Source organism: Monodon monoceros, unplaced genomic scaffold, assembly GCF_005190385.1.
Source record: "Monodon monoceros isolate NGI ecotype Baffin Bay Population unplaced genomic scaffold, NGI_Narwhal_1 Super_Scaffold_21, whole genome shotgun sequence".
Lineage (NCBI taxonomy): Eukaryota > Metazoa > Chordata > Mammalia > Artiodactyla > Monodontidae > Monodon > Monodon monoceros.
In genome coordinates, this window is record NW_021703778.1 from 163,456,011 (window position 1) to 163,470,071 (window position 14,061).

At 37.4% G+C, this 14,061-nt stretch overlaps 1 protein-coding gene across 4 annotated transcripts in view; it reads left to right on the forward strand.

The window, feature by feature from the left end:
- The window catches only part of UNC79 (unc-79 homolog, NALCN channel complex subunit), a 246,911-nt gene that overhangs the window by 56,159 nt on the left and 176,691 nt on the right, over window positions 1-14,061 (forward strand). For all 4 annotated transcript variants that reach the window (XM_029239760.1, XM_029239759.1, XM_029239763.1 and 1 more), the window contains 3 exons: window positions 511-603; window positions 7,062-7,117; window positions 7,796-7,925. In XM_029239760.1, the coding sequence (XP_029095593.1) occupies window positions 511-603; window positions 7,062-7,117; window positions 7,796-7,925 (279 nt within the window). The remainder of the gene's footprint in view (window positions 1-510; window positions 604-7,061; window positions 7,118-7,795; window positions 7,926-14,061) is intronic.

A 14,061-nucleotide genomic window follows, 5' to 3' on the forward strand; every position in this document is an offset into this window, starting at 1 on the left:
TGAAAATAATTTTAAAATTGATATAACTAAATGCATATGGTACCCATTAAAAGTAGACTCTTTCATCTGCATCTCTTAAAGTTAATGCATTCAAGTCGTGTTCAAAAACGTTTTATTTTTACCTTCTTATTTGGATAACCTTCAATATGCCTTATATTTGGGTACATGGAGGATTCTGTTTTTTCTTTCTTTTCTACCTAGATATAAACATCTTGGAAACAGAGTTCACATTTAAGTACAATTCTGATAAAACGATTACATTACCTTCTGGCATTGCTCGTGCCCCTTGAAGATTCTCCCTAAATGTGCCTATGATAATGACTACTGTAGCGTTTGTAGGCTAGGACAAATTTTGTGGTTTTATTTATGCAAAACTTCTATTGATTTTTTTTTCAAGTTTCTTCTCAGCTCTCATGCTCTATGCAAAGTAGCAACTAAATATAAATGTACAAATATATAAATATATATATATAAATAAATTGTGTCTAATCAAAAAAATTTTGGTTTCAGTGGGCTCCTCAAGGAGAGAAGGTGTTCCTGCCCACGTTAATCTCTCCGCATCATCCATGCTAATGATTGCAATGCAGTACACATCCAATCCAGGTAAGTGAAAATTTGGATGGCTTCAGTAATTCCAAACCAATAACTAAATAAGACATCAAATAAGCAAGCTAGGAATTCTCATGTGAGAAGAACTTCTCTTGGTAAATAGAAACTGGAGATGTGTTAGAAAACAGACTTTCAACTTGAAATAAATTTCCTTTGCCTCTTGCTATTAGCAGTCATCTTGCTGACTACTGATCTTTTTAGAATGTCTGAGAACACAATTTTAGAACACTGACTGGAAATTGCTTGAATATAAATATATAGAAATAATTAAATTAGAAATATAAAAATCACCTGCAATTCTAACAACTAAAGATAACCACTGGGACTATTTTGTGAATTCGCTACTCTGACACCACATGAATATCCTTGCACATAAATCGTTCGTTACATTCCCACTAATTATACGTGAAAGTACATTGTAACCTGTCACTGAGTGTTATTATAACATTTGTATAGAGATGGACAGATAAAAAGTAATATGTCATGTTGATCTGTGTTTCTTTGATTTCTAGTAATGTGGGACAGATATAATCTGATATATTCTGTTGGATTTCCATTCATCAGTGTAATTGCAGATGAACTTTGGGAAACTGGCCTAAAGGGGGCTGACTGTTGGAGTCACATGCTAAGATATGAACTCAGTTTTTATTTTCATTTGGAAAGTAAACAAATTTGGTGGCCCTGTTTTCAGCCTTCTGCTTAATTACATAATGAATAATAATTGAGTTTTTGACTCAGCATAAGGAAAATAATTTTTTTCACTTAAAATCTTAATGCTTCTTAGCCTGGAGTGTCATCCTTTAAATATGAAATTCCTTATGATTATTATGTGCATTTAATTAAAATGTATATTTTTGGGGAAGTTATACCTCGTGTCTCACTCTGGCTTAAAGGATCCTCATAATGTCATTTATATTTATTAGATTTTATGTCCTGAAAAAAACCCCTTCACATAGGATCTAGTTAGTTAACTAAAGTCTCATCATCAGGGTTTGGTCCTAATTTCGAAGTTGGGAGGCAGTAGAGCAGGTTGGGTAGAATCGTGTGCTTTGAGGTTAAGCGTATGTTGGTTCATATCTGAGCTCAGCGCAGATTGCCAGGTAGCTTAACCTTGAGCAAGTTCTTTAACTCCCCTAAGACCAAGTTCCCTCATCTATAAAATGGGAATTCTTCCTGTAGTACCTTAAAATGTTGTTGTGAGGATTTAATGACTTAAGTGTGTGTGAAGTGCTTCTTTAGCATAGTGATTTGACACACCATAAGCACTGCTCAGGAAACAGCAACACGGATCTCTACAATCTGTCATTGTCTTCTTGGAGTTGAACGTTTCATTGGGAAACCACTGTGATCAAATACTTCTGTTATTTCTTAATCTGTATCTTCATCTGTTCATGGGGGAACGTGTATAGCTAGCTATTCCATACTAAGAATGACATTTGGGACCCCAAATTAATCTTATGATGGGGGAAACATAAGAAGTGAGGTGCTATCCACCAGGGGACTCTCTGAGATCAAGCGCGTAGGGCATCATTATCCTTTGAACTTTTAGGGGAGACAGCAAGTGGCAGCCTGGTCCTTGTAGCTGATTGTGTATCAAGGATGGAGTAGGGTTCTTGCTCAGGCACCGGGAATTCATTGCAAAACACCTGTGTACATGGCTCCGTGTTAGGCATTGTGAAAGCCACCCTGAAATGTAAGATATGATGCTTGCTATGGAGCTTATGTCTCATTGGGAAGATTAGGCATGTTTACATAAGTCATTAATTTACAATGTAAAGTAGTATGTAAAAAGTACCAAATAAATGCTATAGGCTGTATTAATTCATCAGAGAAGAGAACTCTATGGGTTGAAATGATCAGGAAAGGCTTTGTGCCACTTGAGCAAAGAATGGGTCTTAAAATACGGATAGAATTTTGATTGATAAGGTAAATGGGGCGTTCTGGGAGGGAAACAATTTATTTATTTATTTATTTTTAAGTTTTCATTGGAGTATAGTTGCTTTGCAGTGTTGTGTTAGTTTCTACTACTGCACAACAAAATGAGTCAGCCATACATATACATACATCCCCTCCATTTAGAACACTACAGTGCATTAAGTAAAGTTCCCTGTTCTATACAGTATGTTCCCATCAGTTGTCTATTTTATACATACTATCAATAGTGTATATGAGTCAATCCCAATCTCCCAATTCTTCCCACCCCCACCCCTTTCCCCCTTGGTATCCATTTGTTCTCTATGTCTGTGTCTCTATTTCTGTTTGGTAATTAAGATCATCTATACCATTTTTCTAGATTCCACATATATGTACAATATTTGTATTAATATACAATATATGTATTAATATACAATATTTGTTTTTCTCTTTCTGACTGACTTCACTCTGTATGACACTCTCTTGGTCCATCCACATCTCTGTAAGTCACCCAGTTTTGTTCCTTTTTATGACTGAGTGATATTCCATTGTATATATGTTCCACATCTTCTTTATACATTCCTCTGTTGATGGACATTTAGATTGCTTCCATGACCTGGCTATTGTAAATAGAGCTGCAATGAACATTGTGGCACATGACTCTTTTTGAATTATGGTTTTCTCTGGGTATATGCCCAGTAGTGGGATTGCTGGGTCATATCGTAGTTCTATTTTTAGTTTTTTAAGGAACCTCCATACTCTTCTCCATAGTGTCTGTATCAATTTACATTCCCACCAACAGTGTAAGAGGGTTCTCTTTTCTCCACACCCTCTCCAGCATTTATTGTTTGTAGATTTTTTTGATGATGGCCATTCTGACCGGTGTGAGGTGATACCTCATTGTAGTTTTGATTTGCACTCTCTAATAATTAGTGATGTTGAGCATCTTTTCATGTGTTTGTTGGCCATCTGTATGTCTTCTTTGGAGAAATGTCTATTTAGGTCGTCTGCCCATTTTTTGATTGGGTCGTTTGTTTTTTTGATGTTGAGCTGCATGAGCTGCTTGTATATTTTGGAGATTAATCCTTTGTCAGTTGCTTTGTTTGCAAATATTTTCTCCCATTCTGAGGGTTGTCTCTTCGTCTTGTTTGTGGTTTCCTTTGCTGTGCAAAAGCTTTGAAGTTTCATTAGGTCCCATTAGTTTATTTTTGTTTTTATTTTCATTACTCTAGGAGGTGGGTCAAAAAGATCTTGCTGCGATTTATGTCAAAGAGTGTTCTGCCTATGTTTTCCTCTAAGAGTTTTATAGTGTTTGGCCTTACATTTAGGTCTTTAACCCATGTGGAGTTTATTTTTGTGTATGGTGTTAGGGGGTGTTCGAATTTCATTCTTCTACATGTAGCTGTCCAGTTTTCCCAGCACCACTTCTTGAAGAGGCTGTCTTTTCTCCATTGTGTATGTTTGAGGAGGGGAAGCAGTTTAAATAAAGGGGCTCTCTAGGTCTGTTCATGGGCAGTCAGTGCACTCCTCTGAGCAAGGCTCGTGTAGCAAACATACGGAGAATAGCAGACACCGTGTAAGAGAAAGTACCCCGGAGCATCTGTGCTTGAGAACGCAGTCATGACTTCAGAAAATTCCAAGTCTAGGGGACCATTTATATACTCCACAAACAGTTACTGAGTATCTGCTATGTGCCAGGCACGGGGAACACCATAATTAGTAAAACAGAACCGACCCCTTTCCTCTCTTCATAAAGCTTACCGTGTGGTGGAAGGAGAAGACATTAATCAAATAATTGTAACAGTCAATGCCCAGTTTCAATTGTGACAGGTTCTTCGAAAGATGTACATTGTGCTATGATGAGACCCTATAAAAGGGGATTTTTCTTTTATTGAAGAGGTCAGAGAGGGCTTTTCTGGGAATATAACGTTTGGTCTGAGGACTGATGGATGAGTAGCATTAACGAGGCCTGTCAGGGAGTGGAGGTTTCCAGGCAGAGGAATCTCATATGTCAGAAGGGAGCCTGGCAAGCAGGTGGGACTGAAAAGTCATTGTAGCTGGAGCTCAGAGTGAGGGCTGCCTGGTGTGAGATGAGACTGTAGACTTCTGCAGGCCAGAACATGCAGGATGTCGTGGGCTCTGGGAGTCCTGCGTTTATCCCAAGTCTAATGGAAAAGTGCTGAAGGACTTTGAGTGGTGGTGTGTGTGTCACCCGAGCTGCAGTTGAGAATGGATTAAGAAGGAGCTGGAATGGATACAGATTGACCCATGAGGAGGCCATTGCATTTGTGTAGGCATGTAAAAGTCAGGGTTGATTGAGGCCGAGAAAAGTGGATACATCTGAGAGCTATTTAGGAAGTAAAACTGATAGGGTGTGGTGATGTATTGGATATGGTTGCATTCTGGCTTCTGAACTGGGTGCATGGTGGTTCCATTCACTGCAAAAAGAGACACTGGAAGAGGAAGACCAGGTTTCTAAGGGAAGATCGTGAGGTCTACTTTGGACATGTTATGTTAGAAGTGTCTTTGAGACATTTAAGAGGAGATGATATACTTTAGACTAATACAATGTCATATGTCAATTATATCTTAATAAAGCTGTGGAAAAAAATCACACATAACCTCAGTAATAGTTATACATATCCAAAACACAAAAATGCAAAAAAAGCAGGTTTCTTCAGAAAAAAGAGGTAATAGTAATTAGGAAGTTGTATTATGAACCCAGAACTGAGTTCTGGGCTAGAAGTAATGAACTTTGAGCCCTCATGTAAGTGTCCAGTGCTATTCACTGAATTGCATATAGAGGGTACCTGAAGTTGTACAGGCATACCTCCTTTTGGTGCACTTTGCTCTACTGTGCTTCACAGATATTGTGTTTTTTATAAATTGAAGTTTTGTGGCAACCCTGCATTGTCAGACAATGGTTAGCATTTTTTAGCAATGAAATATTTTAAAACTGAGGTGTGTACACTGGTTTTTAAGATATATTGCTATTGCACATTTAATAGACTACTTAATATATACTTTATGTTTATATAAAGTATACCTTAATATACTTAATGTTTGTATAGTGCAAACATAACTGTTATATGCATGGAGAAACCAAAAAATTTGTATGATTCGCGTTATTGCCGTATTTGCTTTCTTGCTATGATCTGGAATGGAACCTGCAGTATCTCTGATATATTGCTGTATATGAGTGTGACATTGCTTACAAGAGAGCACAGAATGAAAAGTGGATTTGACTTAATGACCAGGCCTTCAGGAGCTCCAACAGATACTGGCCCAGTGGAAGAAGAAGTCTTGGAGACAGCTCCGCAGTATCAGGGGCCTGAGAGACCATCTCTGTGTTTCTCTTGAACTTCTCCTCATGTTTGCAAGATATGCCACAGTGGAGGTTATTATATTCTTACACAACTACATCTAAAAACAGGTTTCAAAAGTATATCCTATCAAATCCTATCAAAAATAGGATCAGTCAGGGTAATCAGAGAAAGGTCTCCTGGTGTGCCTCTTTCCTTCTGTCAAAGAGGAAAAATGAGTCTCAGAAACTCCTCAGCAGATTCTTTCTTAGGTCTTGCTGGCCAGCACCGAGTCACATGGCCATCCCTAGCTGCAACAGAATCTGGGAAATTGTCTTGCTTGGCAGTCTGTGTACTGGGAGCTGAACAAGGAAGAAAGGGTTGTTGATAGCAGTTGAGTAGCAACAACAGTATCTGCCACAGGTAGTAGGAGAGGGTCAGTCATGAAGTCAAGGAAAGAGGGTGGTCAGCAGTACTAAATGTTGCTGAAAGTCAAGTGGGAGGCAGACTGATAAATGTCCATAGAATTGAACGACATGGAGGTCATCAGTGACTAAAGGGAGACCTGCTTCAGTGCCTTGATAGGGTTGGCAGATAGATTAGGGAAGGTATAAAACGGGTATCTAACTAAGGTGAAAGTATCTTTATTCCTCAAGTAAACATAGGCAAATCAAAGAAGATTGCTGTTGTATAGCTTTTAAGGACTCCTCAACAAGATGGAGCTGGTGATAAAAGACTGCCATTCTAATCCATCAGTCTGTCACTTGCTATCTGTCCAACCTTGGGCAAGGTAGGAAACTAAACCTCACTTTTTTAACTGCAACATGGTGGTTATGAGATACATAATACATAAAGCTCTTAGCTCCGTACCTGGCACATAATGAACGCTCAATAAATGTAAGCTGTTATTATGATCCTATTAGGCTATTTTTTTCCCCGTGCAGTTCTTGATTACATTGATATAAGTTTATGTTATAAAAGTATGATTACTAGGGAGTTTTCTTAATATTTCCTTTGTTAAGATGAATAAAATACTTCTCAAGGATCTTGGAATAAAGCTTGATAAAGTCAAGGGCTTATGAGTTTTGAAAGGCATGAATATATGAAAATAAGTAATTTCTAGTTTAATGATTAGAGTGAAAAGTCTAATATAATTTAGACTAATATAGTTTATTTTAAAGGACCTTTTGTCTGGTATTTACATTTCACGTTCAAATTATATTTTCTTCCTTACAGTATATCATTGTCAATTATTGGAATGCCTCATGAAATATAAACAAGAAGTCTGGAAAGTAAGTTTGGGGCCACATTAAACTCATAGTCACAAGTTCAATTTCTATAATATAGTAAAAATTGTTTGCATATTAAAACTATTGTTTAGATCAAATTTATTGATGTCTTATTATTTTGGTATGGTAGAACTTATAATCCTTTCCTTACTGGTTAATTATTTACCATTTAGAGCAGAGATGATACTTGAAGAACACAGTGGCTTGACAGAAAATATAATTGGATATATCTTATTCTTGAAATTTAGCAGATACTATATTATGTGACAGTTTTACTTGATTTGAAATGTTGCTTGGGAAACTTTCTTCTTTCAAATAGGAGATGTGAATTATTAAGAAATATGTTTTAGGGAAATGTTTTTAAAAATGCAGTATTTGGCAAACTGGCTTTATGCTATTCTAAAATCTTTCTTTCACGTTATTCTGAGGAGAGAAGAATTTGTTAAAAGATAGTGTACATCTGAATACTACTGGGGGGCTTATTTACAGGACCCATAAAAATAATTTTAAAAATATTATAATATGATTTAATCTGCAAAGCCCATCTGGATGATGAGATTCCAGGGAAATTAACCACCTCAATCTCTCCATTAGAATTTTCACTGCTTTGGTAATATTGAATGAGCTACCTTTATTTTTATTTGATGATGCTAGTGAAAATATGCTTCTTGTCTCCTTTAGGATCTTTTGTATGTGATAGCCTATGGGCCTTCACAGGTGAAACCTCCAGCCGTGCAAATGCTGTTCCATTACTGGCCCAATTTAAAACCTCCTGGGGCAATAAGCGAGTACAGGGGCTTACAGTACACAGGTAAGATTAGGATAGCTCTGTGATGCCCCATCTTTATTTCTTCTGTGCCACATTTGCCTCACTTGCTTGTATTTTTTAATCTTGCTAGATTAAATTTACTGTGCCTTTAGACATTGTCATAAATCCTTTTTGAAACTAGGTGGTATAAAAATAAATTAATTAAAATTAATTTCAAAAGCTTTTATGACATCATAGCAAACCACGTTAAGTTTCAGTCCCATTTGCTGTACACCTGGCCTCTGGTCTTAACACCGCTAATGCTGATCACTGCAAAGGTGTGAGCAGTCAGTAATGCTGCAGATTGGCTCAGATTTAGCAAAATCCCAAGTGGCTAATTCTGCTCTGTTGAGAAGGCTTCGAGTGCTTTCAACATTACCAGTTCAGGCACTAAATAAAAATTGAATGACCCTGAAAGCCTAGGTAGACATGAAGACTCAACCATTGGTGAATACTGGTATAATTAATCGCCAACAAGTAAACACTGAGTTTATTGTAAAGACATATATTTACCAAAAACCAAACAAACTAACCCTTATGTAGTTTATGTTTATATGTTATAAAATCAAAGGAGCAAAGCTAATGTAGTTTCTGATGCCCCTGACTACCCTCTCCCCCCACTTAACTGTATAATATTTTTTCTGAAAATGGAAGAGATGCATATTTTGGCATAGCTTTTATTCAAGTTATTGTGGAGTTGTATACTGATATTCTGAGAAAGTACTTTTTTCTTGGCATCACTCATCTTTCCAAAGGTGATTTGAGGTGGTTCAGAGGGGATTTAACATAATTCAAGTGTCTGTTTTATGTTCCTGATTAAAGCCAAGTGTTAGAGGTATTGATGGTCCTTGGTGGGCTTATTCTAAACTCAGAACAAATAATATTGGCCTTAGTGGTAACAATAGTATTAATTGAAATGATGAAGGTAGATAGTAGGTAAATTTAAAAAAATGGAAATTGGTATCATTGATGTTTTATATCATTGCTAGTGGAGAATGTTTAAGCGTTGCTGAGTGGATAATTTGAATGTAAAAGCAAGAAGTTGGAAGCACTAATAAAATAAAAGGTGAAATGACGGAAATATTTGACACCATCCCTTCTCAGTAGATCCCTGAAATAAGCGTTTATGTGATGTATGAATGGGTAACTAGTATCAAATGAAATTTATTCATTTGATACATATTTGAAGAGTACTATAGGAAAGAGAAGTATAGTGCTAGGCACTATACTTTGTGTTGACGTTAGAAGAACTGACACAAAACCAGACCCCATGGAGCTTAATGCAGTCTAGATATGGAAATTCATTCATTTCCTCAGCAAATATTTATGGGGCATCTACTATTAGCCAGACATTATCCTAAGCACTGGTGATACAGTGATAAATAAAACAGGCTAAGACATTGGTGTGAACATTCCAGCTGGGGGAAAGACCAGGAAACTACCTGACAGTGTAATAAGCACTGAGGTAGAGCAAAAATACAGAGAGCTGTGGGAACACACAGGAAGAGCCTCTGAACTCACCCTGATGGTGGGCAAATTTGGGGAGGGTTAAGTTGTCAAGGAAAGTCCTCAAGTGTGTGACAGGTAAGCTGATGCCTGAAAGATATATGCACGATAGATAGAGTCATAAGGGGAGTGAATCATGAACGGCTAAAATGTGAGTTTGAGGCAGAAGGAACTGCATGGGTTCAGACTTGGAGGCCGAAGATAGCATGATCGTATTTAGGAACTGGAAAAAGTCATAGGCAGCCAGATAGTGGAGGGACAGGAGGAGAAAAGCCAGAGAGAAGCAGAAAGTCTGACAGGGCCCGTGAAAGAATGTGGATTTTATCCTAGCAGCAAAGTGAAACCATGCACAGGTTTTGTTTTTTGTTTTTTTTGTTTTTTTTTTGCGGTACGCGGGCCTCTCACTGTTGTGGCCTCTCCTGTTGCGGAGCACAGGCTCTGGACGCGCAGGCTCAGCGGCCATGGCTCACGGGACCAGCCGCTCCGCGGCATGTGGGATCTTCCCAGACCGGGGCACGAACCTGTGTCCCCTGCATTGGCAGGCGGACTGTCAACCACTGCGCCACCAGGGAAGCCCCATGCACAGGTTTTAAATGGAGAAACCACATGATGAGATTTGCCTGTTCAGAGCATATGAGAAGCCTGGCAAACTGACAGCCACTTCCATTTACCCCCGTGACCATACCCTCTTGGAAGAGCCAGCCAAACCTGTCTCCCCAGAATAGCTCAGCCTATGCTTACTGAGATCAGAAGAGATGCTCTCATCTTCTCTTGGCTTATCTGAACAAGATGTCTCTGTCTAAAGGCATTCATTCTCCAGTCCATTCTTGTACTCATATCTCCACACACTTGCATCCTTTCAGTGTGTCATTATTTGTCTTCTACCTGCCAGCCTCTGTCCAAGGCCCTGGGAAACAGCTGTCTTGGAACTACCATGCTAGTTGACCATCGTGTTTTGTGCAGGAAACAAGGGATCACTGAAAAAAATTAATCATTCTGATCTATGTATTACTATTTATCCAGCACTGGCTGTCTGTCTGACGTCATTCTAGCTGCTTATTATCTCATTTAATATGTTAGCCTTCTCCTAGTTGAACAAAATTTATGGACCAAGCGCCATATTGGGTTTTATAGACATTTTTCTCAGTTAATTCTTACAAAAATCTTGAGAGGTAGTTTTCTTATTGCAATGTTACAGATGAAGCGTAGGACAGAGAGTTTAAGTAACAACACGAAGTTCACACAGATAATAAAGGAGCACAGCTTGAATTTGATCCTAGATCATCTTAATTGAAAATCCACATTGTTCTGTTCAATTCAGTTCTGTAATTAAACTTTAGCTGGAGCACTAGAAATTTTCTGCAATGCTTTCGACAATGAAATATGCACTAAAGGGTATCTTTGGTATTTAGGTGGCATTAAAACCCTAAATATTCTCAATAAAAAAATTATGTGGAGATAGAATTTTATGGACTTGGAAGCTCAAAGATGAAATACTTTCTTAGGGACCAGCAACACTGTATGTCTTCCCAGTGATTTATTTCCTTTTTAAAAAGTAAATTTTATTTTTTATAAAAGGAAAATTTGCTTCTAGAAAAATTATAGAAATATGAAAGAAAGAAAAAATACTAACTAGAAATGACCATTATTAACATTTTGGTATATTTCCCTCCAGTTTTTTTGATGAGCATTTTAAAATACAATAGAGGTCATATTGTATATAATTATACAAAGTTACACCCCCCTCCTTACTATGACATTTTTCAAATACAGAAAAGTTTAAAGAGTAACACTATGGGGGCTTCCCTGGTGGTGCAGTGGTTAGGAATCTGCCTGCCAAGGCAGGGGACACGGGTTTGAGCCCTGGTCCGGGAGGATCCCACATGCCGCGGAGCACCTGGGCCCGTGTGCCACAACTGCTGAGCCTGCGCTCTAGAGCCTGCGAGACCCAATGCAGCCAAAAATAAATAAATAAATAAAATAAATTTGTAATAATAATTAAAAAAAGAAAGCCATTGTAACAACAACAAACAAAAGAGTAACACTATGAACACACATATAGCCACCTAGATTTACTAATTGTTAGTAATTCACCATAATTTTAACTATACATATATGTATTTAATTTATTTATTGCTTTTAAAGCGTAATAACATGGGAATGTTTACAGCTCATATGAAGATGATGATCAAATAGTGAGGATTTGGTAATCTACAATGTTTGCTTCTTTTGAGTTTATTAGTATTTATCAACAACAAAAACTACCCCAGTTATTTTGGTCATTAAATACAAGTCTTAAAGATACAAAAATTACAAGTTTCTTGGGAATGAAATAGCCATTATATTGTTCTATAAAGCTCTGCTGTGGGGGAGAAAGAAATTATTTAGCAATTTTCTTGCTACAGTGTGCCAATAGTACATAATTTAGCCTTTGTTAACAAAGGTGAACACAAGTTATTGTGTAGTTTCCATCTGAATTAGAGGACAAAAATGTGGCACAATATATAATTTTCCAAGACCGAGATTGTGGCAAAAGTAGATCGAGAATGACTTAAGATAGCACTACAAGGTTAAACTTTGGTCTAGTCTACCACATATCTAACCCTATATTAGTAGAGTTGGATTCTTGAGTTGTATACAAGTTAAAAATACAAGAAGGCCTACCAGTCCTTTTATGTCCTAACTTCCTCCTCATTGACTTCTTATTTATCTTTTTATTATATCGATTTTATGTCCACATAATTTAAATGTATAATTTAAAATAATTTAAAATGTTTTAAACCATTTTATTGGTGCATTATAGACATGTAAAAAAATACAAATTTTAAGTATATGTGGAACACCTCCCACCATGTTTACTACCATGATTACCTTCTCCTTCTGTCCCACAGGTAACCACTAGCCTGCCTCCTTTTTTTTTTTTTGGAAAGGAAAGTTTGCTTTATTTTGGATGCTGGCACACAAGGGGGTTGGCGGGGGGACTCCTGTCCAAAGGCTGACTCCCTCCCTCCCACACCCCCTCCACCCCGCCCCGCCAACAGTCAGTGGGCAAGAGCTTTTATAGACGGAGGGAGGGGGCTACATGCAGAAACAGAACAGTCAGCTCTGACAGTCATCTTGAAATTTGTTATTGGTGGTCTGACCAGCATCATCTTGATTGTCTTAAGTACAGTTCATCTTCAGTTCCAGGGTTGGTTTGTTCCCATTTCTTTGATAGCCTGACTTCTAACATCAGAGATCATTCTTGCCTAGTTTTAAATTTTATATAAATGGAATCACACATTATTTGTGTGTGTGTGCCAGTGTGTCTGTGTGTGTGTGATTTATCCGTGGGTTGAGCATAACTGCACTTTGTTCATTTTTATTACTATATATATATATATCTCTCAATATTTTACCAAATGTATGTACCACAGTTTATGTATCCATTTTACTATTAATGGATATTTGGGTGGTTCACACTTTTTGGCTCTTACAAATAATGCTGCCATGAACATCCTTCCCCGTATCTTTTGGTACACACATGAACACATGTCTGCTAGATGTATGCCTAGGGTAGAATTATTGGATCAGAGGGTATGAATCTATCCAGTTTTAATGGATAATGGCAAACAGTTTTCTAAAACTAGTAATGGTTGTACTAGTTTGTACTACCGTTAGTAGTGTATGAGAGTTCTTTTTGTCTATATTTCACATTTTGAGCAATACTTAATTTTATTTGTTTTCAAAATTGTAGTCATATTCGAGGATTTGTAGAAGTACCTTATTGTGCTTATAGTTATATTGTGCTTATAAGTACCTTATTGTGTTTCCCTGATTACTAATGAAGTTGAACACTTTTTCATATATTTATTGGCCATTTGGATATCCTCTTTATATAATCTTTGTCAGTTACATATGTTACAAATATCTTTTCTTATTTTTTCTCTCTTTTAATGATGACTTTTGATTAACTGAGCTCCTTATTTTTAATGTAATCAAATTAGCAATCTTTTTCATTATATAAAGTGCTTTTTATATCCTAGGAAAATCTTTCCCTACTCCAAAATTATGACAATATTATTCATTATCTTATAGAATATTTGTTTTTTACATTTTACATTTAGATGTATCTGGGACTAATTTTCCTGTATGGTGTGAGGTAAGGGACAATTTTTTTTTCCTCTTATGGATAGTCAACTCAACATCATTTTCTGAAAATATCGTCCTTTTATTTATTTATTTATTTTTGCGGTACGCGGGCCTCGCGCTGTTGTGGCCTCTCCCGTTGTGGAGCACAGGCTCTGGACGTGCAGGCTCAGCGGCCATGGCTCATGGGCCCAGCCGCTCTGCGGCATGTGGGATACTCCCGGACCGGGGCACGAACCCGCGTCCCCTGCATCGGCAGGCGGACTCTCAACCACTGCGCCACCAGGGAAGCCCAATATCGTCCTTTTATTACTGCTCTGTAGTACCATTTTTGTCATAAATCAAGTGCCTATTTGAGGATGGCTCTGTCTGTGGATTCTTTATTTAGTTCTATTTGTGTATTTTTCCTTTTCACAATACTACACTGTCTGAATTAATGTACATTAATAATAAAATTTTATACCCTTCAGTGCAAGTCTTTCTACCTTGTTGTAATTGTTGATCT